Source organism: Colossoma macropomum, unplaced genomic scaffold (assembly GCF_904425465.1).
Source record: "Colossoma macropomum unplaced genomic scaffold, Colossoma_macropomum, whole genome shotgun sequence".
Classification (NCBI taxonomy): Eukaryota; Metazoa; Chordata; class Actinopteri; order Characiformes; family Serrasalmidae; genus Colossoma; species Colossoma macropomum.
Genome location: NW_023494784.1, coordinates 7,490,984 through 7,517,654, shown reverse-complemented (window position 1 = coordinate 7,517,654; position 26,671 = coordinate 7,490,984). Strand labels below are relative to the sequence as shown.

Sequence of the window (26,671 nt, the reverse complement as noted above, 5' to 3'; positions counted from 1 at the left end):
AACATGTATTATTTATTATTGAGACAATTACAAAAGGATCAGAAGAAAATCAATAATGAAAATCAATAATGCATAATGAATGAAAAGAATATAAAAAAACAGGAGAGTTGCAATAAGTAGAAGCAACAACTACAAAAGAACTGGAATAAACAAGGAACAGGATTAATCACCATTTTACTTGTGAATTTCTACAGCAGTTCTGTATTTTGATCAGAAAGAATAATGATACTGCTCCATTTACACTTTTTTGTTAACCCAATATACAAATCATTCAATCAGTAATATATTTGCCGAGTTTCGTCAGCAGCTCCGTTGCAATGTTCACTGCCTTTCTTGCATCTTCAAATTTGAACTGCTCGTGTGGTATGTGGGGTGATGGGTGGTAGTTTGGGTACTGAGTTTTCTTGGCATCAACACCAAGGGCACTGAGTTGGGCTACATCACTGGGTATACCACCGAGGTGGGTACTGTAACGGGAAATCTGTTGGGCAAGGCTTGCAATCGAGCAGTTCCCTGAGTGCTGGCCACTTCTCCTGTACTCTGTGGCTATCAGGGCTTTTTCAACTGCCTGATGCACTTTAAACAGACACCATTCTGGGCTCCCTTTGCCTGTAGTTTCACTTTGAGCAGCATTGAGGTCAAACTGTGCTTGTTTGTACCATCGCTTGGCTTCCTCTCTGTTTGGCCTTGGTGTATCTCTATAGTACGACCAGAAATTATAATACTGTCTGGAATTATTCTGATAGAATCGCTCTCGCCCCCTCCTGTGACTCCTGGCCTCTTCATTCCATCTGGACCAATAATCTCTAAAGTCATTCGAACTGGAGAATGTGCTGCATTTAGTCTTCCCTTGCTGCAGCTCATCAATCTTGTTCTTTAGATATTTGAAGGCTTCATTGGCAAGATCTGGGTTGTCCAAGTTCTTGTCTGGATGCCACCTTAAGTAAAGGCGTCTAAGGGCTTTACATTTGTCCTCTGGAGACATGTTCCAGATTTCTTTCAGACTTTGGTCAATCTCTCTTTTGACCTCCTCCAGTGTCTTTGGTGTAGGCCTCTTCTGTGAGGCTGTGGCAGGCTTTGGCATAATGTCTATTTCTGTGCAGCTGTCATTTGTCATTGAAGCTGACCTTGTTTCTCTCCTAAACTGATGAAGATCAGTGGAGCTCACTTCAATAAACTCATCACTCCCAGCTCTTGCTTCTCTTTTAAACTGATAAAGATCAAGGGCACTTACTTCAATAAACTTGTCATTCCCAATCTGAATTTTATATCTTGGAGGATTTCGTTGGGTCCCTCCTGGCAGCTCATCCAGACGTTCTGCAATGATGGCAAATACATATTCACTTTTTGATTCATCCTTTCTGAAGCCAACATATTCCCCTTTTTCAAAACTGTTGAGGGGGCTCATATCAAGGCAATCATGCCATTCTTCTGGTATAGGACTTCCAGGACTTGGACGGGCACCAAACCCCTCTCCCTCACTTACACTGTTATGGATTCCATTTTGTTCCAATGCTCTTTCAACGTCCTCCATGTTTTCACACAACAAAAGCTGCCCGAGGACTGGTAGGCTTAAGGAGTTCAGGATGTTTTGAAGAAGACTATTGATTTCTCTGGTAAGATGCATGGTGACTTCATTCACTACTTTGAGAGCCATGCTATCATTGTGTTTCAAATAGAAGATACACCCACCGTGCTGCTTTTGCACATAAACCTGTGTTTCAGTCTGGGTACCTTCCAGTGGCTCCTGGTATAACAAAAGCTCAGTTCGGAGAGTTCTGCAACAGATGATTTGAATTTTACCAAATATGTTTTCGCACATCTGTGCAGCATCAGTTTGTGAAACTGTACCATTGCTCTGTTCTCTGATCAAACAGATAAGACCATGACGAAACGCATGAGAGGACAAGTGCTTTTCAAACCAGCCACTGAATTCACATTCCTTTCGGTAGTCGCAGCGTTGCACCTGCACGCCAACCAGGTGTTCAGAAATTACCTGAGAGAGGAGCTTGGGACAAATTTTTTGAGGAAGCAACTGCAACAGTTTTTGATGTTCATAGTGGTCATTTCCAAGGTGACAGTGGTGTAGCTTCTCAAGCAGCTTCAGCTTTGTTTTAAGTGAGTCCTCCAATCTTTTTGCCTGAAAGACCGTGTCATTGAAAAACAATGTGCTGGACTCGTAGAGTTTCCCATCTGTTGATGGGAGATAGAGCGTGTTCTTGGGAAAAGTAGTTCCTTTTGAGTCATTTTTTATCAGACAGAAAAGTTGCTGTACAACACGTTTCACTGTTGTCTGCTGGTTTGGCTGAAGTGTTGTCTTGTTACAACACTCTGTGTGGATTTCCTGTAGAACAGTACACAACTGTGTAATTGTAGGCTTCTCTTCAACCCCAATCTTCTTGAAGAATTCTGCATACATTGCATGTTTCCCTTGAATGGGGTATAAGTAAGGCCTAAACTCATTTGGATTTGATAGCGAAAGGACTGCTTGGCTGGCTTTCACAAGGTTTGTGTCATTTTCAGTGAGAATGACAGAGATGTCAGCCAAAACAGAAGCATCAAAATCCACAGACTGTAGGTACGCATATGAGCTGCTGAACACTGTAGCTCTTGTACCTAGTAAAGCTTCAGTGTTGCACAAGGATTTACAGATATTTTTTAAATTCTGCATGACTTGCTCTGAAGGAGGTTTATCCAAAGCTCCAGCACACTTCAAGGCATCTATGTGTCTTGGAGAGTCTATTGAGGGCAGTATTGGCATGGCAGTCCATATGAGACATTGGTGACCAAAGTCTTTTTCCAACAGTGATCCTTTAATAGCAACAACATCTCTTACTTGAGCAAAAGCTTTGTGATAATCACAAAGTGCTGATTCAATCTGCACAGGAAATACAAATTTGATGGTTGCTATTTTCTGCATCAACTTTGATTTTTTCTCAGCACTCTCATGCAAAACAACCTCGAACAGTGTTGATGATCTCTGTTTAAGAACATCCAGATCAGTGTTACCTCTAGAATCTGATTCAATTTGATGTGCAAATTCAATTATTTCCTCCTCTGACACTTTATGTTTTAGTCCTAGTTCCTTTAGAAGGCTTTTTGCTCCATCACTTGTACTTTGGAATAGTTTCCAAAATGCCTTTGGCACAAACCTCTCTTCTGGAAGCATAACCTTATAAAGGTCTATATCGTCATCAAAGAAGTATGAGGCCATCTGAAGGCAATCATGGATGTCACGAATAAACTGGACACCCCTCAATGCTGAAACAATTCTGTCTTGGTAATTCTCATAATCTGATTTTTGTCTCAGCTCCAATAGCAGCCTTACTAAATCAAGCAGCTGAGCTTCTTTGAGCTTGCCTACTGAGGGAAGCATGAATTTTACACAGTACTCCACGTCCCCTAAAAACTGAATGTTGAGACTTTCTGACAGTCCTTTGTTTACAAGACTGCACTTGAGGAAAATTACATTGCTGTCATTAAAATTGTACAAGTCTGGAAACCTTGTTTGGAACTCAGTTGTCAGAATGAATACATCTTGGTGCAAATCAATTCGTTGTCGCTTTCCAAATATTGTTTCAAATAAGGGCAAGGACTTGAGCTTTCTCTGATAGTCATTTGTGTTTTTGGAGGACCTGATGCCAGATTGCAAGTAATGCTGAACGTCATCAGCATCACCAGCAGAAAGCACCTCAAACTGTGAATGAGGAACCTGATACAACTGCTCCAAAACAGCACTGGTGTCTCTGACTTTCAAGAGCTCTGGTTCCACATATTTGTGCAGCAACTGAGCAAGACCTAAGAAAAATGTGCGGTCTAATGTCACAAATCCAAGTTTTAGAAGAATGGAAGAAATGGAAGAAGTGTATTCTCCAAGATCAGGAACAACACTATATAGATTACTGAACGTTTGTAGGAAATGTGTGTTCTTCTGACAAATGACAGGCAAAACTGGACTGTCAAAAAAGTGTTTTTTTATTTCACTAAACTGAAAGTGTGAGTTCTCTTTGGCTTGCTCATCAAACAATTCCCACAGTTTTTTCAACCATGAGGTGTCTTTCTCTGCTCTATAAAGCCCATTCCTTTGATTTGGCACTGAATTTTGCAGCAGTTGCTGAATCGCTGGTTTCAAAAACTTTGCTGCCACTGGGATGGTTAATTTCTCAAGGTATTTCCCCTGTAGCAGAATTTTGATGTGTTTATTATCTATGGAAAAATCTGCAAATTCTGACTCACATCCCAGAAAAATGTTGGCAAATCTTGAAATTAGCCTTGGAGAGTCAGAGCTGAACTTTCTCAGCATCTTGTCTTGAGTGAGGAGGAGAGGTAGCCCATTAAGGTCAACAGTGCTAGACATCTTCACATCTGATAGACAAAATTTCAGGAGCTTTGAACAACTCTGTGCATCTTTAAGCAAGGTCTGGCTGACAGGTAAAGGTAAATCATGAGCAGTTTGTGAGGGATCATTCAGTGTTTTTTTCTTCAAATAATTGATCACTGATAAAGGACTGACTTCAGCCACGTTCACACCTGCTTTTTTAAAACTGTCCTTAACTTTTTCCATTTTCCGAAAGTATGGTACCAAGTTCATTCCAGTGTGCTCCAAAACTTGAAGAATGTTATTGTAGCTTTGTGGCATGAAATAAGGTAAATCTGTTGGGTCTGGCTTTGAGACAGTGGACCAGTTAACAATGTACTTTGGATTTGAGAGATGCGAGTGGTCATCAGCAACACTTCTTAAAGTAGGTATCACAGGAAGATTTTGTTGGTAAATTGATCTATAAACTTCACTGATCATCTCATGCCAAACCTGAGTGACATTTTCTGACACAAATGGAAAGTATCTGAAACAAGAGTCCAGTTCTGGTTTGAGCAATGCTAATACGTATGGTTTATCTGTCTTAAAGTTTGCACAGACATGGTTTAGGAGGTCAGCATATAGAGGTGCAATTGTGTTCAGTTTCAGTGACTGATTCCACCTGGTCTTCAAACTTTCAGCATCCTCTTTCCACAGATCTCTTCTGGAATCATCCACTTCAAAGTTCCCATTCACATGCACAGGAAGACCAGTTTCAACAGGCAATGGAAGTGAGCAAAAGGCTCTTCCAGTGAATTCAGCCTCGGCTGGTTTTGTGTCTACACAAGCTGCCAGGGCCACCTGAGGTACTTTGAAGTTGGAATTGCCATCTTCTTTCCCGTTTTGCAGAAGGGGGCCAAAACGTTCAGCAATAATCCACTGGCTGTGCTTTTTTCCAGATGAGATTTGCATGTTATAGATAGTTTGACATGGAATTACCTGCCCAGATTTGAGAGAATTACGGACATGGTTATGAAAACTCTCCCTTTCCTCTTGAACACTCTCTGTGACTTTTTTCTCAATTAGGAAAACATTCTGTACAGTTCCATTTGTATTAACAATACTGAACTGTATTTTTGTGATGTGCTTCAAGAAAAGAATCAGTCCCTCAGGATCTTCAGTCAAAGCATATATAAGTTCTTGCATTTCATGATCTGTAACTACATGTCTAGATATCTCAGATTTCTCTGCCATTGTTTCTGTCCTGAGGGGAAATCTGAACATGGTTCCAGACTGAACAGCAAATTTTTCGGGAAGGAATGTATGGTAAACATCTTTGAAAGACTCTTTGAATTTGTCATCCATTAAATACATGCAGCCTGCTGACTCTTTTGTACCACTTTCCACATATTCCAGATTTGGGTCAGATATACAGAGCTTTTCATCACCAGTTAGTATAGAGGGGCAGTCAGTCAGCTGGTAAACAGAGTTAAAACCCAGTCCGAATTTCCCAGTTCTGCCCAATGTGCCATGTTTTCCTCCTTTCCCTAGTTGCTGAATGCCCTTTAAGTCTTCATCTGAAAATTTCTTGTTGTTGTACACACAAAGGGCTGGACCTTGAAGCAACTTCCATTTCTCTCCAAATATTTGTTCAGTCTTGTGCTGTCTTTTGTCCCATACAAAGTGGATTTCGGTTGCCTCTGCATCATCAGCGTTCTGTATGAGTTCTTTCAGGATATCTTTCTTGGATGGATATGCATCCATTATGTTCTTTAGTCTAACAGTTAGTTTCTCATGTTGTCCAAACTCTTGAGTGAAAGGGCAAAACCCACCAACTAAATGATTCTTCAGAGTGTGGTGTCTTGTTGTTACTACACCAAAATGACATGCAACAGACCGAGGTATTAGTTTATGGCAAAGCTTTACCCCAGCTTGCACTGGCATCCATGGGCTGTCATTATAGTTAAGCTTACTTGCATGTGTCAGCACACCTTTTTCATCAGGTAGAAGACAGTCTCTAAGTTCAACCTTTGCCTCATACAGTCCTTTTACGACTATGGAAAGACAAGTATGAAGACCTGACTTTGAAAGTGGTCCAGGAAAAGTACTTATTTCCTGGAGTACAGCAACAAACTGCTCTGCTGTAAACTGATTTTTGATGCCAACACAGTTCCAAAGATTCTCAAATTGAGAGAAGATGGCTGGAAGGACATAGAGGTAAGGCTTTTCCTCAAATCCCCCACTCTTGGCAATTGACTGCACATTTACAAAGTGGCCTTCGATAAGAACAAATGGGATTGATTGTGCATGGTCAATAATAGCAGCAGGATCTCCTCCATCAATCAAATATTTGTTGAGATAGTTGTAACAGCTTTTGGCAACATTAAGAAGCACTGTTTTTTTAAATGTATCCGAACGATCATGTGCCTCTTTTAATTGTTTGAGCACTGTCTTGACTGGTAGGGTCTTATTCACTCCCAATTTTGTGAGGACTGGGTCGTTAGGCTGTATAAGTAGATTTAAGTGATCAGCACTGAATTCTGTCATGTTCACCAAATCATAGTACCAGTAACTGTAGACTTCAGATGGCTTTTTGAGTCTGGTCGTCACATTATTATCCTGATCGATAATCCGAGCAGGAAGGAATGATATGTGTTTCAGTGTTTCCCAGTGTGGAGAGCGGTCATCATTTGAATGTTCCTTCATGCAGTCAAAGAGACACTGGAGACATTTCTGTGCTTTCTTTTGATCTTCAGTCCAAGCTCTTGAAATTGTCTTTGCTCTCTCTACAACATCTTCCAACGTGAGAGTGTCACTCAGCATTCCCAAGCCTGAAAGGCGCTGGATTCTTCTGGGTGTGAAGTAGTCATTTTTGGTCCCATCAAGAAAGCGCCCTTCCTCTGGATCATACATGCATGCTACTTTGCCATGAGGATTCACAAGTTTGCTGATGAACTGAAGTTTGTCAGATTTCTGTGTTGCAATGCATGGGTTACTTTTCAGTAATGCATCAACTCCATGGTCATTCAAATCAATCGCATTCAAAATAAGAGCATTCCTACAGTGTGGATCCATGTTGTTTAAGTTCTTGAAAACAACTTGATAGAACTCAACCCAATGAAATGTCCTCTCTTCTACCACCTCACGGAAACCACACTGAATGAAGCTATTTCTCACCCACAATGGTAAAGGAACAGCACAGTAGCTTGATTCTGTATCATTCAGGAATACTTTTATGGCAAGTTCTCCCACTGCTTTTTGTCTCTCAATCTCTGGATCCAGAAATCTTGCCTTGTCAATTGAGCACCAGCTTTGTCCATTACTGAAGAGCTCAAAAGATCTGTCAGTTGTGCGCTGTGTAATGGCTGAGTAAAAAGCGGAAACCAAGGGTTGAAAGGCTTTACTCACTTTTTTAGCATCAGGCCAAAATGTGTAGTAATCATAGTTTTGAAGATTCCCGTTCTGGGCCATCTTCTTTAACTCCAATAGTGTGGTGATATAGGCAGTGGCACTAGCATCTTGGAGTAATGCTTTGTTCCACTCCAGTTTTGTACCACTTTGCCAGAGAGCTTTTCTGTTTGATGTGACTGCAAAAGACCCATTGAGATGAACTGGGAGGCCTGTCTCAATTGGAAGAGGAAGGAAACAAAAGGCCTGGCCAACTGCACAACTTTCATCAGGGGACCAAACATTTTCTGCTTCTTTTTGTAGCGGTACAGCAACTCCTCCAATTGGAAGAGAAAACTTGCACTCCTGTAATTCTCTCTGAAACATTCGCATGGAATCCTTTGTCCCTAAACAAGAGTAGAGGAGCCAGTACTGGTTGGTGGTTCTGTCAACATGCTCATAAACTATTTCTTCAATGTGTGCAGTAAAGCAATCAACAACTTTGTGGCAATTTGAGTCCACATTTTCCATAGCGTTCCTGATGTCTTCAACATGCATTTCATTTGATATATTCATGGAACAAACTACCTCTTTGGAGATTCTGAGGAGTGTCTGAATTTGTGTCTGTAGTGGAGGTGTGGAAGCACCTTCAGAAATGATTTGAAGAGACACTGAGTTTATGTTTTTAAGAAATAGCAGGGGACTTTGGGCATCATCAGTGAAGTGCTGCTGAAAAGCACGTATGCCCTCTTTGTCGTACACCTTGCAGCTAATTTCTGACTTGCAGACCTCCTCTGAAGTGCGAAATGGTAATTTAATCAGTGTACCTTTGTAGTAGTTCTGGCTACTCTTTGTCAGATCACAACCAAAAATTCCTTGATAAGATCGGAACTGTCCAGGAAACCTTCTAAACAGCCTCTCTTGGAACAAGTCAAGTTTAATTCCAGGATTTGCTTTACTATGTATGTGCTTTTCCAGGTGGGTGACATTTGGGTCGAGAATGAGAAGACTTTTACCACTCAAAATGGATGGAATATCTGTCAAGTGATAAACAGCATTGAACCCAAGTCCAAAGTTTCCAATTTTCTCAATTTTGTTTTCTTTCGAGGCAGAACCAACTCTGACAATGTTTTTCCAATCTTCATCTGAGAAGAGCTCATTGTTAAAGGTCCAAAGACAGGGTCCATTGCATAGGGCCATTCCGTCATCAATGAGGCTTTCAGGAGGGTGTGTTCTGAAGTCAAGTAGGAATCCACATGTACTTGCTCCGGCGTCTTCTGCATTTTGTATGAGTTCTTTGAAAATGTCACTAACCTCGTCATACTCTTTAAGTATGTTTTTGATTCTCTGAGTAATTGGTTCTGTCTGCCCACACTGCTCAATTCCTGGACACTCTTCTTCAGCTCTTATGAACTGTGGTTTTAAAATACGGGTACTTAGGAAAGGAACTTTGAGCCATTTAGCTGTGAGACCTAGTACCTCTTCATGAATTACATGGAACTCCTCCTTGTCTTGTCTCAGGTCCTCTAACCCTTCATCACTGATGTCACAGTAAACCGTGTTCTTCAGAGGCTCTAGGGTGAAGTTTTGGTTTTCTGCTCGGACAGGCACAGGTGTATTGGTCTTCAAAGGTTTTTCATTCTTCCGCATCCAATCAAGGATGGCTATTGACACCTTAAGTTCAGAGGGCTCCCCAAAAGGTGGATCTCTATCATCAATGCTTTGTTTTATGTCATGGAATATGTCTTGGATCTCCTCATCAGAGAGTGTCTCCTTTACACCAAATTCTTTCAGCATGTCAGCATACTGCAAAAATTCCTCTGGTACTTTCTTGATGTAAAGGCTGAGATCTAATTCATCCGGATAGACCAGCACTACATCCCGAGGTGAGACAAACTCATTCTGGCACCAGAGCCAAGCAATGCATTTCTTGTTCATCTCCTCTCTGAAATATTCAGTGTGTTCCTGCATGAATTTGTAAGTGCTGTGTACCTTATTCTTAAATTCATAATCCGAATCTGGGTTGACCAGCAGTGGAGCCATTGATCCCAGTACACAAAGGTTCTCCAAGACCTTTTCAGCTGGAGGAGGGATAAAAAGATCAAGTTTTTGGCAGACACCCTCCCTTAGCTCCGAGGTAAGTGGCATGACATGCCCCACAATAGCAAAGTATTTTGAAGCCCTTATTTCAGATGGTTTATAAAGACCCCTCTTCTGACTGTTCTTACTGTTACGGCTTACTGAATTTGGATTTTCACAAGGCACCCACTGCATTTGAAGAAGGTCTCCTCTTTCTTCCTCAGAAAATTTTGAAAGCAAGTCATTTCTGTTTAATACTCCTACAAGAGCGTCCGCCTTTTTGAAAGCCTTATTTCGAGAGTGGATATGGAGCTTTTGAATTTGTGAGGCAACATGAAGAATATCTGTTGGGGATATTTCTTCTTCTTTTGTTCGTAAACCAAGTTGTTTCAAGCTCTGAAGAATCACGTGGGTCCTGTACACTTGTGGAGGAAAGAAATCTTCCTCAAAAAGATCTTGGAAGATTTTATTTGTGGGATCGAGGACACTTGATGGTTGCTTGCGCTCCGCGTGTTCCGTTTCAATGAAACTGAGATTCCTACTTTTCCTGAGCAGTTCCTCACTTTGTGAGAGTAGGACATTTCCATGATCCAGTATCCAAGTCATTATTTTCTGTTCCTCCTCTTTGTTGAAAGCCTTTCTTTCAATGCAGCCTACTAAGTGAATAGCCAGCTGAGCTGCATCCAGAAGGTCAACCTTTAGGAGTATCAAAAGTCTACGGTCTGCTTCATTTGCGCACTGCACAATGGTCTCCGGCACAGGCAAATCTGTTGGGATGGGTGGGTTAGACTTTAAAATAACTGCCTGTCTTGACTCGACAGCAACATATTTTCCAGACATTAATCTGAAGAGAGGCAGAGCTGATAGTAACTGATTTTCAGCATCACAGATACAATCCATAGAAGAGATATATGTTTTAAACTCTTCTTTTTCATGAAGTGAAGCAGAAGCAATGCCGCTAATGACCTTGTCACTGTCTAAGTTCAAAAGTACTTGCAGTATGTTCTTTGGTGAAGTTGTGAGAACATAACTTTCAATGTCATGGTGCTTGAGACATTCATCTTTCTTAATGACTGTGCCTCCCACTACCTTCACCACCTTCTGAATTTGATCTGGCAAGGTGGACTCTCTGCTGCTCTGAAAGATCAAAGTGGGATTCTTCTCCAACTTTGCTAACAGTGTAGAACTGCTTGTTTTTTTAAGTGGTTCCAGAGGTATTAAAGGCATGCCAATGAACTCATTTAACTCCTCCCAGTGAGCATTCAGAAATTTCCAGAATTCTGTCAGCCATGTCTTTGGTGGATGACCATCTTTAGCATAATTCCATTTCACATGACCTTGAGTCTCTTTCCAGTCTCTGGGTAAGTATTCCTTGGCAAACATTACAACGTTCTTTGCATCCAAATTAATTATTTTGTACAGGTCTGGATCTGGAATGGAACACAGTATGTACACTGTCACAAGATGAACCACACTTCACCAAAAGCTCTTATGCAATTATTGCTTAATTAAGACACCTCTGTAGAAGATGATAACTGTATTTTTCAATAACACAAACTTTGCATTAATTACCACAGATCCCCATAAAACATTTCATACATTTCCTGCAGATAATGAACTATTATTAGGGCTGGGATGAGTTTAAAAAATCAATAATTTGGGATAAAATTATTGATATTTTCATTATTTAAGACCGCAAGCAGTTACACATTCAGCAGTAACATATTCAGTTTCCATTTGTACCAATGGGAGCAAGCAAGGCTTTGTCACACTGAGTCTGAGTTTTACAAAGAGTTTTACATAAAATAAAAGTCTGAAACAGAGCCCGGAGTGCCACAACACCCCCACACACACTGCGTTCCTTCTGGGTCACATCTATGGGGAGAGTAGTGCTTTCCCTTATCTAACACTCTGAATTCAATTCATGAATGCCTTGCCAATTTGCTGATATTTTGGATCAGGTGTTTAATGAGGCAGACCACTGGAATGCTGTGATCTGCAAGGACTTTAGTCTGACACATGCTAACTTTTCTCAAGAGATGAAATAAAAAGAATGTTCATTAAAGGGAAACTCCAAAAGTATCGGGAACAATTTCAGTGTGGAAACATTATGACCTGGTCATTACATCAAATAAAAACACTGTTCACATACAGTCTATACTGCGATAATATTTTGAGCTCTGATAGCAGCAGGAATGTATTTTCCTGTAAGGCAGCACTCCAGTGACATGCGTTCATGCTGTGAGGGGATCAAAGGACACCTCACTGCTAGGGTGTGTAAAAGAAGTAAAATCTTGACTGGCATTTCAGGTCATGGATCAGGGCGCAGAACTACAAATTCTACCTTCTGATTTTGTGACAGTTAACGAGACAAGACAAGGAGGAGTTCCATGTAATTCATGAATGGATAGGTGATCCCAGCCCTAAATATGCTAATTTCAAATAATTGAAAGCATAAATGTCCATACTTGTCATGGCCATTTGTCTGAGATGATCGATTGTGTTCAGGTCATCACGCAAAAATCTCTCTTTGCAAAAAGGCAGCAGCATTCTAGGAAAGAATAATTTGCATGTTACAAGGCCAAAAGATGAAGATACATTGAAGATGAATTCTAAGTTCTAAAAGGTGTCTAATCAGTGTAGCTCAGGGGCGCTCAACTCCAGTCCTGGAGGGATAGTGTCCAACAGAGTTTGTTAGTTTCCCTACTTAAACAGATCTACTCAACCAGCATTTAACAGATGAGTTAAATCACATGAGTTTGAGCAGGAAAATCACCAAACTGTGCAAGACACCAGCCCTCCAGGACTGGAGCTGTGCACCCCTGGTGTAATTACTCTTACCTTGAGAAATCCTCATTGTCAATCAAAGCTGTGTCCTCCTCTTCATTGGTAAATGACCTGAAACTTCCATCACTAAGTGGCAGAAGCTGCAGATCATGTAGCTCCTCATACTTCCCATCACTGAGCACATACTCCAAGAGGGACAGTTTGTCATCCTTAGAGACATTTCCAATCTCAGTTTTGCGGAGCACAGTTCTAACAAAGCACGGTGTCACCCATTGCAGAGTTGCAGGTTCGGGGAAAGCTCTCTGTATAGCTTTCAATACATGTTCAGGAACAGTGACAAGGTTTTCTCTTTCTGCAATCAATAACCGTGCAACTGCTGACATTGTGTCTGTGTCCGTATTGTTGGTTGGGAAAACAGCCTCTGAAGCAGCCACCCAGCCTTCCTCATCTGCAGCAAGAGAAAAGATGTTTTTACCTGTGAATAACTGTTTATAAACCTCCATTGCAACCTCATGCCATCGGTCCCTTTGTTCAGTCTTGCTCAGGTCAGGCCAAAGACTGTACACAGTGCTGACGGGCAGCATTGACTTTCTGGAAAATTGAATGGCGTCCTGGATTATCTTGAGATATACATGAGGAAGAACTTCATTCTTTAGCAGCTCATTCCACATTGCCGATTCATCGTTCTTCTGGTCCTCCTCCTGCCACTTGATGTACCTTCGGTTGTCCGTAAGGCCAAAGCATGCGTTAACATGAACAGGGAGGCCTGTGTTATTTGTCTCATTGTTTGGAAGGGGCAGAAAGCAGCTCAGTCTTCCAGTGACACCCGTTTTGATTTCGCCGCACTGAAATGCTACATCAACCTGAGGATGAAAACTCAGCTTGTCAGCAAGGGTGTCAATCTCCGGTACACGTCCTTCCGTTAGGAGACAGGTCGTCACTAGCCACTTGGTCTTTGTTTCAGGCTCAGACGGTGAAACACAGGACACAGTTTTAAAGCTGGTTACACCTTCTACATATTCTCTCAGGAAATCATGCGCCTTGCTGTCTTGAGGGAGAGGACTTGAAGAAGATGAGACAGAAACTTTCATCCTAATGTTGACAGTGCCATTCGTGTCAATGTGCATCAAAGAAATGGATGTCACATTTCTCAGAAAGAGAAGGCTGATTTCGGCATCTGCGATGAAACTGTCAAAGAGTTGCACAACCTTCAAGGAGTCGTATAAATTATCGGAAATCTCAGAAGCTTCACTGCGAAGCGGAAATCGAAAAAGTGTTCCCTTGAAGTAATGCTCACTGATGATTTTCTCCCAAGCACAGTCGCAGACCAGACCAACAATATCTTGAAAAGGCTTGAACTGATCTGTGTATTCCAGAAGGTGCTTTCTATCCTCCTCATCATCCAGTGACCATCGGTAGCCCTCCTGCTCATCATCGAACATTGTCTTTTGTGGGTCAAAAACAGCAAGGTGTTTGGAACTGAATACGCATGGCAAGTCTACAAATAAAAAAAAGAAGAAATGTGAGTGTTTGTTTATATACCATTATACAACTTTGTTTCCTGCTTCTAAGTTCATGATGTTTTGACATGCAAGTTCATGCAATGCAGACCAAGAAAAATCTGACTTGCTGAAATTGCAATATCTAAATTAGTGATTAAAATGCACTGAACGTCTTGCATTGGAAATGATTAGTCTCTTAACATTAAAAAGTGGTGCAACTATTGCATGGATCAACAGAGCAAAAAATCAAGTATTTTAAACAGTTATCTTAACCCATTTCCTTTCTAAATGACCATTTTATTTGCTGCCATTCTTTTTTCTCTCTGTGTGAATATTGTATATTGTTTGCTGTTGTTATGTTCTTTAATAATGAATAATAAGCATTATAGTAAAAAAAACTGGCGCAGCTATCTAAGCGTTGGTCCTTTCATCAGGCGATTGCAAGTTCAATCCCTAGTGATGCTGGCTTCACATGACTCAGAGGAAGCTTGTGTTTGCTTTTTGCCCTCCTAGCACAGCTTGTATTGTGTGACGAGGGGGGTGCTACCTAGTGGGCGGAATTGAATACAACTCAATTGGGGAGAAAATTTTAAAAATCCCCCCAAAAAATAAAGGTAAACTACTGCAAATTAGCGAATGACTGCTCCATTTGTTTTGGTTCGACCAGAAACTGCTAACAGAAACCGTCGGAAGTAAGAATCCAGAAATGTGAAAAGGGTCCACATTTTTTTTCTGATACTGATATTGAAACCTTGATTAAACTTTAAACTGAAGCACGTCCCTATAGATGATGATCAAAAAGTAGGCTATCATTCTGAAACTACTCAATCCCACAGGACAAACTACAGGGTTAACAACATCACATCACACAATGTGAGTTAGTGCTGTTTCAGGATAGGTTTGTTACAGGATTGGATAACATTTATTCTTTTCCCTCTAATATATTTCTGCTAATAACAGCACAATACCCAAACCCATCGATACCAATACCAAAACTATTACTTGTATTATTGTATAATGTCGCTGTCAAGCAAAAACCTTGTCACCATTTTTGTCATTCTTTACTTTTTACATACATATACAATTTGAAAACTCTACACTCTAAAAAGGGATTATGATAAATGATAACACACTTGTGTTACACATTTGAACACTTTTTGTGTCATATTATTTCCTGATTCAACACATTTTTGTTAAAAGTAACACACACTAATCTGTCCAGTTAGAGACAGAATGTGTTGTTTTTAACACGTCTGTCCTAAAAGTGTAGTGACCCTTTGTATTGTGTCAAAATTTCATGATGAACAGAATAACAGAAACAGTCCAGAATTACTGGGAAAATCTTGTTAAAATATCTTTAATTACAAATTAAGAATGTGTTTTTTCTTTTTCCTGAAAAAAAGATATGACGTTCTTTTGACAATGTTCTAATCTAGAGAGCAGGGAAAGTGACCAGGAAGAGAAAAGCACCAAAGAAATGACAAAATATAAATGCAGACTGTAAACTGAGAAAGCAGACACCTACAGACTGGGCATTATTTTACAATCAGGGTAAATTCTTCACCTGTGACATGGTAAACAGAGTTGAAGCCGATCCCAAATCTCCCCACTTTGGTTGGATCGTCTTGCTTGATGCTTCTTCCTGCTCGCTGAATGCCCTCCCAGTCTTCCTCAGTAAACGCTGCATCATTGAAAGCGTAGAGAGCAGGTCCTGCCAAAACATCAAAGGGGTATTGAATACCAGAGCTCCAGACTAACTTTTTTCAGAACCATCCAAGAAACTGTGAAAACTGACCATCCAAAATTGAAACTGCTTTGTTTATGTTACATTTTTCCTTCAAATTTTTGTATCACCATATTATGGATTCCTAACAATACAAAGAAATAGAAAAAATACATGCTTAGCACACATGCACATGTATAGACACACAATGCATACTGTTACGTGTCAGTGCCTGTGCACGTGCGTTTGTTTTTCTCCCCTCTCTGTTGCTCTTCTCCTGCTCTTTTGGCTGTCTCTCTTCCATAGAGGTTGCCTCGGAGGTCTATCACTTCCTGGACATCTTTTGGCCAATCAGCCTGCAGATTTGAGCCCAAGGAGGTGGAGCTTTGACTTTAAAAGCAGTGTGCCAGAGTTTGTCATCAGCCCTGAGTGTCATGTGACTGCTGTTGCAACTCTTGGCTCATTCGTTTGGTGTCTGGTTTGCTGTTATCTTGACTCTCTCTGCCTTTGCTAGCTTTAGTCCTCTGCTAGCTTTAGTCCTCTGCTAGCTTTAGTCCTTTGCTAGCTTTAGTCCTTTGCTAGCTTTAGTCCTCTGCTAGCTTTAGCCCTCTGCTAGCTTTAGCCCTCTGCTAGCTAGCTTTAGCCCTTTGCTAGCTCGCTTTAGCTTTGTTAGCATTTGTCATCTTCTGTTGTTTGTCTGAGTGTACTGGTTTTAAAGTCTCTCAAACTGGTGCTTTTCTCCCGGGAGGAAGGGCAGGTTAGACTGTGCGCGCACCTACATTCACATCCGTAGGTACACGATTGTCTAAACACACTAGATTAGAGGCAGGTACCACTCCCTGTATGTTTTAGTAGCTTAGCATAGGGTGGTAGCTAGAGCTGTTTAGCTCTTAGTTTAGACTAGATCTGTTTTGTTCATTTCTTTCCTTTGGTACTGTCTGTAGTCCTCTCCTGGGTAGATTGCTCAGTTTGCCAGTATGACTATAACAACTTTTCATAACAGTACCCTGTTATTTGTATTGTAACTTGCTTGTTTGTGTTTTTTATTTGTCTGTATAATTAAACAGTTAAAGCCTTAGCTGCTTTATACTGGTCTCTGTACCCCTTTATTGTGCTCTTCCATTATTTAGTTACTGTCCCTACCTCCTCCTAGACCTGAGCCTATGGTAGGGACGCAACAAGTGGGGGCTCGTCCAGGATAGTTTATGTATCCCGTTAGATTGGAGGTGGTGTCCCATTACTGTGGTACAGTGTCAGTGTATAGATTGGCAGTATGGCAATTTTTGACTTGCAGACTTTCATTGTTTCCCCAAGCCTGGAGATGGTTGAGACTTGTCGTAAGGATGCTTTACTAGAAATTGCAGCTTACTATGGAGTTCAAGCAGCAAGGCATATGGTTAAAAAAGAAATTAGGCGCAGAGTTCTTGCTAGGCTTGCTGAGCTAGGAATTTTAGAAATGCCTCCCCCTGTTGAGACAGTGGTGGCTACTTCAGATAGTGAAGTCAGGAATCTGGACGTCACCCCTCCTGTTGAGACAACTGCAGAGCAGGCCAGGCCTGAGGCTGAAGTTAGGGCAACCTTGCCTCGTTTTGATCCTTTTTCACCTGTGTCTGCAGGATCAAGGGACAAAGCCCGTGTTAGAGTGCGGATTGCTCGCCTCCAAATCGAGGCACAAGAGAAAGAGCAAGCTCGTCGGGCGGATGTGGAACTGAGGCTGGCAGTACATAAGATGGAGTTAGAGGTTAAGCAGGAAATTCGGCTGCGGGAGCTGGACCTAGAGGCGATGAAGATCACCTCGCAGACTGCTGCCCGGCCGGAAACTTCACCGCCGCCACCCTCTCCGTCCCTAGTGTCCTCTCCACCCAAACCTTTGGTAAGGCCTGTCCCTGTGCCTCGTTCTGCACCTTCTGTCACCGTTCCTTTTGATATAACTAAGCACATGGTGTTAGTACCACCTTTTAGGGAAGCTGAAGTAGATTCTTACTTCAGTGTTTTTGAGCGTGTAGCTACAGCATTAAATTGGCCTAGAGATGTCTGGGCATTGTTGCTCCAGTGCAAACTTGTAGGAAAAGCACAGGAGGTTTGCTTGTCCTTATCTCTGCAAGAAAGTTTGCAGTATGACTTTGTCAAGGCTGCAATTCTTAGAGCTTATGAGTTGGTTCCAGAAGCATACAGACAGAAGTTTAGATCTCATAAGAAAAGTCCAGACCAGACATTTGTCGAGTTCTCTAGAGACAAAGAAATTACGTTCAAAAAATGGTGTTCAGCAAGCAAAGTTACCGACTTTGAGTCGCTAAGAGAGTTAATCTTGTTGGAGGAGTTTAAGAATTGTTTGCCAGATCGTGTTGTAGTCTACTTAAATGAAAGAAAGGTTAATTCTGTGTCTGAAGCTGCTGTGTTGGCTGACGAATTTGTTCTAACCCACAGAAATGTATTTAAGCAAGTCAATGTTGAATCTATAGGGCTACCACATAACCAGTCAGGTCGGTCAGGTTCCCCTTTGCGTCCAAAGGAGTGTTTTTACTGTCATAAAACTGACCATCTTATTGCAAACTGCTCAGCTTTAAAAAAAGAAGGAAGAAAAGCAAAAGTAGAGCTCTAGTCAAAGCCAGGGTGTTGCTTTGGTTAAAACTGTAGCTTCTGTCAGTTCCACAGTGGAAAGTGTGAACAGTTCTACTGATCCAAGCTACCAACCATTCATAATGAGAGGTGCTGTTTCATTGCCAGGTGAGGAGCAGATTCAGGTCCCTATTACAATTCTGCGTGATACTGGTGCAGTACACTCACTCCTTTTGGCTGGAGTATTGCCGTTGTCCGACCAGACTTTTTGCGGAACTCATGTGTTTTGTAAGGGGATAGCTATGCAGTCTGTTAAAGTGCCCCTGCATTCAGTCTCCCTTTGTTCTGACTTGGTAAAAGGGATGTTTCAAGTAGGTGTGTGTAAATCTCTACCTGTGGATGATATTGCTTTTGTAATGGGTAATGACATTGCAGGAAACAAGGTTTTGCCTTCTTTAGACTCCTCAGACACTCCTGTTTCTCCTTTGTCTAATAGGCTGGTTAATACTCGTTCTGCACCATTTTCCAGATGTGCTGAGACACCTGCTCAGTCTTGCCTTTTGGAAGGTATAGATTTGTCTGACTCCAATTCTACTATGCAGAGCTATGCGTCCTCTGGTGTAACTCCATGTTCACCTAACCTTGTGCATAGTGCAAATACTATGAATGAAACACCCTTTAGTCATGATCAGACAACCAAAGCCCAGCAGAGTGTTTGGGACTTTGTGCTACATGTCCACATTTTGATATGGTTAATCTATATTTTCGCAAACAGGTTTGCTCTTTGGGGTGGGCGTGTTACGTGTCAGTACCTGTGCACGTGTGTTTGTTTTTCTCCCCTCTCTGTTGCTCTTTTCCTGCTCTTTTGGCTGTCTCTCTTCCATAGAGGTTGCCTGGGAGGTCTATCACTTCCTGGACATCTTTTGGCCAATCAGCCTGCAGATTTGAGCCCAAGGAGGTGGAGCTTTGACTTTAAACGCAGTGTGCCAGAGTTTGTCATCAGCCCCGAGTGTCATGTGACTGCTGTTGCAACTCTTGGTTCATTTGTTTGGTGTCTGGTTTGCTGTTATCTTGACTCTCTCTGCCTTTGCTAGCTTTAGCCCTTTGCTAGCTTTAGCCCTCTACTAGCTAGCTTTAGCCCTTTGCTAGCTCGCTTTAGCTTTGTTAGCATTTGTCATCTTCTGTTGTTTGTCTGAGTGTACTGGTTTTACAATACAATACAAAACCAGGTACTTAACCCACAATTCTACGTTTAGTTGCCCAGAGCTCTGACCACTAAGCCACACCAAAACCGGGAATCCGCACACCATATGGAACTCTAGCTATCCAGGAGAATATGTGTATCCAAAGTGTAACTATATATGTAATGTTTTATTCATTGTAATGACTGCATTTTTGAAAGACAAAACAAACCTCTGTAAATCCAGATTGTGTTCATTTGTTCTTGCAATAACTCTTTAAATTATTATATATTAATACTGGAATTTTGCTACTCTTCAGAACTAGCGTGCTTTATTATGGGCATCATAAATAACTAGTAATTATAAACAAATGTTGATATTTGCTTTATCATTTATGGCTGCCTTTAGAAAAAAAATGAGAAAAACATCACTGTGCTAAGGGACATAATTTAAGTCTGAAAGCGTTAAATGCTCAAGCACGATGAGACATCAATGGTTAATCATTGAACACAGCAAACACTCGGCTAGTCTGTACCATGATATTCAAAAAGAGTCTAGAGAGACTGTAAAACATCATAATAAAATCTAACTGTCTGTTTCAGACAGACGTTTCTGAGAATGAAGTAGTTAAAGTTTTTCTTCGTAGGGCCCATGTACTGCATTTTTTCTGATCTACAACCTTGTAAAATCTTGTAATGTTGTCCCATTCTTGTCTGATGTAGGAATGCAGCTCCTCAACAGTCCTGGGTCTTCTTTGCCGGATTTTTTGTTTCGTTATGCGGCAAATGTTTTCTATTGGTGAAAGGTCTGGACAGCAGGCAGGCCAGTTCAGCACCTGGACTCTTCTTCTGCAAAGCCATGCTGTTGTGATGGATGCAGTATGTGGTTTAGCATTGTCTTGCTGAGATATGCCAGGCCTTCCCTGAAAGAGACGCTGTCTGGATGAGGGCATATGTTCTAAAACCTCTATATATTGTTCTGCTTTGATAGAGCCTTTTCAGATGTGTAAGTTGCCCACGCCATAGGCACTAATGCAACCCCAGACCATCAGAGATGCAGGCTTTTGAACTGTGTGCTAATAACAAGCTGAATGGTCACTCACCTCATGAGTCTGCAGGACACAGTGTCTATGGTTTCCAAAAAGAATTTCAATTTTTGTTTCATCTGACCACAGAACAGTTTTCTATTTTGCCTCAGTCCATTTTAAATGAGCTTTGGCCCAGAGAAGACTGCGGTGTTTCTGAATGTTGACATATGACTTCTCCTTTGCATGATACAGATTTAACTTGTATTTGTGGATTGCACGGCGAACTGTGTTTACAGACACAGAACGATTTCTGGAAGCGCTCCTGAGCCCATGCAGTGATTTCCAGTACAGAATCATGCCTGTTTTTAATGCAGTGCCACTTGAGGGCCCAAAGATCATGAGCATTCAATATTGATCGTCGGCCTTGTCCCTTGCAGGGATACAGGGATTTCTCCAGATTCTCTGAATCTTTTGATGATGTTATGTACTGTAGATGGTGGGATATCTAAAGCCTTCGCAATTTTATGTTGAACATTTTCTGAAATTGCTCCACAAGATCTCACAGATTGGTGAACTTCTACCCATCTTTGCTTCTGAGAGACTAAATGAGTTAATGTTTTGAAATGGTAAAATGTCTCACTTTTAGCATCTGATATGTGTTCTATGTTCTATTGTGAATGAAATGAGATTTGCAAATCATTGCATTCTGTTTTTATTTACATCCTAAACTTTTTGAAATTGGGGTTGTAATTTCCACTAGTGCCTCTATGGGATTTTCCATGTGTTTCCATTTTGGTGCTGAGCTAACGGTGGTGTACATTCATTAACCCATGCTGGGCTTCACAAAACTTACTTTTTAGTCTAACTAAAAAAACAACTGACATTTGTATATGTTGCAGTTTTGCTGAGTAAACATTTCAACTCAAAGTCTAACGCTGAATATCATTATGTTCATGTGTTTAGCGTGGTTTAAGACCTTTATGTGAATACTGTGATGAGTGTAGATATTTCCTTATATTCAGATAGCCAAGCCCATCCCTGATCTGCGTTTCCAGAATTTGTGGCCTTTGAATTTGCATGTAGGTTCCACCCTGTGACATACCTGAAGCTCAATGGCTAAGGCCATTTGTGACCAATAGTTTACAGAAATATTTATTTTTTGGCAGAAACCAAAAGCACTAATGATGGGTCTTTAAACTTTCTTCCATTCTTAATCTTGCTCCCTACACACAGCTAAGTTTAATAATAAGGGGTTGATTACTTGGCTACCCTGAGTGCTGGGAGCTGCAGATTACCTGTCTCAGGTGTGCTGGATGGAACAAAGGAAAAATGTGGAATGACTGGGCTGACTTGTTCTGGTAAGGAAGATTGGAGCTTCCTAAGAAGAACAAATTAGTAACTCAGTTTCCAGAGAGGAATATAAGAACTATGCTGAAATTTCCATCATTTTAGTCATAAAGAAATGAGAGCACTGTCTGTTTAGTTAACTGTTAAATATAGAAGGAATGATATGAAAAGAGCATGTTTTAAGAGCATGTTTCATGTTAGAGTTAGTGAGGGGTGATTTTCTAATGAATCCCCCCAAAAAAGACAAGCGCAATACTGATAAACTGATATTTGTTTTCTAGCAATGCCATCTTCAAAACTGGTTATGTGTAACACAACATTCTCAATTAAATTCATTACTTTCCAGAAGCTCATAAACAACATTATAATCCCCCTGTTATCAGCCTTTTGGGAACCTTTTGGCCAAAAACAAGAGATTTGTTTAATTATTAATAAACTAAAACAGCAAATACACTGTTAGAAATAAAGGTTCTGTGAAGGTACATTTTTCTTTCATTAAGGTATAAACAATATAAATGTACCCTCAAAGGTACAACAGTGGTTTTAAAGTCCAGCTGTGAACCTTACAGGTCTTAAAAGTTTTTTTCCAGGTGAAAAGACAACATATTTACACCTTTTTATAACCTAATGTTTTAAAACAGAACAATAAAATAAAAAGCCTGGAGACGAGACGGCGTGTACGGAGTCAACACAACTTATATCATCACAATATCACTATATAATTTCAGTGGATTATGGTTCAGTTATGTTCCCTGACTAAAGGTATTGAGATGTACCCCTGAGGGAACCACCCCAGTGACAAGAGGGGCACTGACCCAGTTACAGTTTCTTATCTTTTTTCTAAAAGTGTACCTGCAATTAAGTATAATGCAAAATTTGCTTCTTTTTATTTTAATAATGTTGCACATTTCACTTTTTCGTGTAAGAAGTGAAATCCCTTATTTAGTTTGTTTTCTTTAAATTGTTATCTTCTCTTGGAAAGATTATTTTAATTATTTCAGGCCCTGACACACCAAGCCCTCTGTTGGCTGTCGGATGCTGCCAGGCCGTTAGCTGCCAGTAATTTGTGCGGCGTGTCCCTCATTGTTGGCTCCAGTCAACTCATCAGACCTGTTTTGGCTGATTGAACATGTTAAATGTGCTCTGGCAGTCGGCCATGAGGGAGCACACAAGAAGAGAAAGAGAGCAAAGCGAGTAAACAGTGATCTCAAAAGAACAAAGAATATCATGATTTTTCAACACCAGTACAAATACTGAAGTTTTATTACTAGAGAAGAGCGTTTTAACTACTATTGCTTTTCAAGTGTCTGAATTTGTAAATGATCAGTATTTTGATATTGTATTCCCAACAAAAAAAATTAATATTGTTATGAATAAACATGGATACACAAGAGCACTGAAGATGTTCTGATACACGCCAAATAAAAAAGTCTTCTCTACCTACAGAACACCAAGCTAAAGGTGGTTTACCTTCACTTTTACACACAAGATGTAGCTTAAACATTGGCATTTGAAGCTCTGTTCTTCATTTTGTATATTCTGGTTCTGTAGGCCTCTGCAGCTACTGCTACTGTGAGTTTTGCGCAGGCGCCTTAAGTATGTGCATGTCAGCTCTAGTCTTAGCAACGTGTTCAAGTGCAAATTTTCTCAAGAGACGAGACGATGGTGAGCTGATGGAAGACGATCAACAGTTGGTCTCATGCTTTGTCCAGCAAGACCAGCCGTGTTTCTGAAAATCTCTCCATTCAAATGAAAACGCTCATATGAGCGTTCCAGCCCAGTAAAAGGTAATAATACACCATCAAATTTGATATTAAATGCTTTAAGAAAACATGAATTTGAGTGGGAACTGAATCGGATGTAACACCGGTACGTGCTATGAACTCGCTGTTGATTTTCTGTCACTACATTAACTTTTCGGCGGATTGAGTCAGTAGCTCATACTGTTATGGCTCAAGACACCCTGCCTTATCAGAAACACCTTCCCTCGTCGAAGATGGGGATGGTAGTGGAGAAAAACAATCAGCCTCGTAAGACTCTCAGTTGCAAAAGTGCCGTTTGATTCTGTCACTCTCCATATTTCCTTGAACAAAAACAGCCCAGCCCACCCAGTTTCCCTCTCAGCCCCACCCCTAAACCTGTACATCACTGCAGTGCCCCTCCCAGTGTGCCCGGCCCATTTTTGAGCATTTTTCAAAGTTGAGCCAGAGGTGGAGTTGAAAATAGTGGGGTGTGAAAAATAGACTTGAAGCATAAAAGCAGAGAGGTTGAAAAGGTGTTTGCGTTTTGACAGACCTAAGATGCATGTCAGCCAGCTTCGATAGAAACAATAAATGCAGCTTTCTTCCGTCAGGTGGACGACCAAAAACATTTTGAGAAGAGGAATTCGGCTACTTATTTGGAAATAGCAACGAGTTTTGAAAGCCTGTAAAATACTGTTCAGTTCAGCGTTGTAAATGAAAATATAAGATTAACCAACAGTGTTTCACCTCCCCTTTAAAACATTCCAGCATCTCTACCTTGGTACTTCCCGAGAGCTTCGCTCCACACGCTGTGAGTGCCGTATCTTCTCTCGTCGTAGATGAACACGGTTTCTGAAGCTCCTGCATCGTCTGCGTTCTGTATTAACTCCTGTTATGCAACACAGAGCAATTTTAATCTTGAGAACCAAGGCACAGGGCGAATAGTATGTTCTGAAGCCATTTGCCATTTACACAGAACAGTACAAAGAAGTGTATAAATTAACATCGGTATTTATTTACAGTTGTATGCAAAAGTTTGGGCACCCCTAGACAAATTACATGTTGTGTTGAATTTCTTCTGCTGTATTCAACATACTGGGGAAAAAAATAAAACATAAAATGTAGCTTACACAAAAGGTTTTAAAGGTTTAAAAGGTTTTTCCTCAATATTCTAAAAGCAAATTTACAGTAATTGTGCCATAAAATCTGCTGAAAGGTACATATTTAGGTAAGCTTTCTGTAGAGGATGTGTTCACTTAGTTTTACTTCGTCAATCAAAAAAACGTATTATTTGACTGAACTTTCGCCGACAACTGTACTTATTTATTTATTTACTTTGACCATATTTTGACCTTACAAGTACTCATAGTACTCCATAGTAATATTAATCACAGTAGAAAACTTTAAGAAGTAAAAAGTTTTGGAAAAGAAGATGGATAAATATACCAGGGAAGCAATGTTGCACATGTTTACAGTAAATTCTTATTAAAATTTGAGGCAACCTCAAATCGAAATTGACCCTTTTTAATGGTGTTAGTCCATCTTCCTGGTCATGTTAAGCACAATTCAAAATATATTGTTTAAAAGTCATAATTCTTGTTTTCTATGATCTCTTATCAAAATGTAGTGGCTTTGGCCCCGCCTGGAAAGCGTTTTGTGATTTTTGATTATGTCACTGTGATCCTGGGCAGAGCAAAATAATGTTCACAATAGTATCATGTTTCACTCTCTGTTCCTGACCTTCGCTTCCTTGTTACACTCAGAAATATTTAATGGGAGGGAGGGAAAATGCATTGATTTAGCATTCATGTTTACTTTAACGGTCACCAGTCCAGGAAAAAGCTGCTTCATTAAGTAATATAGTAACATTAAGCCCATATATGTGTGTGTGTGTATATATATATATATATATATATATATACACACACACACATATACATATATTGTTGCTGTCAGAACAAAACCTCGTATCTCCATTTTTGTTCTTATCTCCTCGTTTTTCAGTTTTTGGCATAATTTAAAAATGCCTGTTGACCTTTATATTGTGTACAAATTTCATGATGAATGGACCAAAAGAAACAGCATAAAATGACTTGGAAAAAAATCTTCTGACAATAGCGTAATATTTTATTACATCATCTTACATGTGATGATGAAGTTATGCCACAGATATACATATACATCATAACCAACAAGAGAATTACCTTCAATATCTGTCCTCCATCAGGATACCGTCTCAGAATCTCCTTCAAGTAGTCAATGAAAGGTGGGGATGTAGCCCCAAATGCGTTTCTGAGAGGAGGAACATCAAAGTTTTATCAGCAATATAAAAACAAACATATATGTGTATATATATATATATATATATATATATATATATATATATATAAAGTTTACAGGTTTTCATGAAGTTAAAAATGGCTTCTAATTAGAATTTTCCGTTCCACCTTAAATGATGCGGAAGTTACAGGCAACGGCCTCACCATTTAAGGTGGAACGGAAAATTCGAACAAGACGCCAAATTCAGGCAGTGCTTCTTTGCTAAGACTACTAACAGACCACTCACTTTTTCTTCCTCTGTTTTCCTGACAGACTCATCGTTGTTCCACCTTTATGACCTCCTGCAGACACAAAATGTCACAAACTGCACTGTTTCACAATAAAAGTCCAACACAAACACTGAGCTAAAAACACCCCTAACTTTTAATTTATGTGTGAGGTCGGACAGAATCAGACTCGCCTCTCTGTCTCGGTGGTCTTCACCCGCTGCTGCTGATACTGAGAGGAGACCATCCCCGCCGCGTCCCGGTGAGAAGTGGTGAGCCAGGCTGCGGTGGAGAAACCAGAGGATGAGAGACGAGTTTCGGTTTACTGTGAAACAGCCGTCCTCCTTTTAGCCGCTGCTTCAGTTTCCATCTCCGTTTCCTGAGAAGAGCCGCTGACCACTTCAGGCAAAGTCACGTGACGCACGCGCTGTTTTTTAATCAGATAAACGGAGCTACAGATACCCAATCTGAGCTACAGCTACCACACCCACAGA

At 40.6% G+C, this 26,671-nt stretch overlaps 1 protein-coding gene across 2 annotated transcripts; it reads right to left on the bottom strand.

The window, feature by feature from the left end:
- si:dkeyp-118h9.7 (sacsin) lies at positions 1-26,564 on the bottom strand. 2 transcript variants are annotated; one of them, XM_036576982.1, is made up of 8 exons: positions 26,372-26,564; positions 26,198-26,252; positions 25,836-25,923; positions 24,409-24,520; positions 15,617-15,763; positions 12,605-14,048; positions 12,232-12,314; positions 1-11,193 (listed from the first exon to the last, which is right to left on the bottom strand). In XM_036576982.1, the coding sequence occupies exons 2-8, from the start codon at positions 26,227-26,229 to the stop codon at positions 272-274; spliced, it is 12,828 nt and encodes a 4,275-aa protein (XP_036432875.1). In that variant the 5' UTR covers positions 26,230-26,252; positions 26,372-26,564; the 3' UTR covers positions 1-271. The 2 variants fall into 2 exon arrangements, with proteins under 2 accessions (XP_036432875.1, XP_036432885.1); XM_036576992.1 differs by lacking the exons at positions 24,409-24,520; positions 25,836-25,923; positions 26,198-26,252; positions 26,372-26,564 and adding an exon at positions 15,992-16,158.
- Positions 26,565-26,671: the final 107 nt, after the last annotated feature.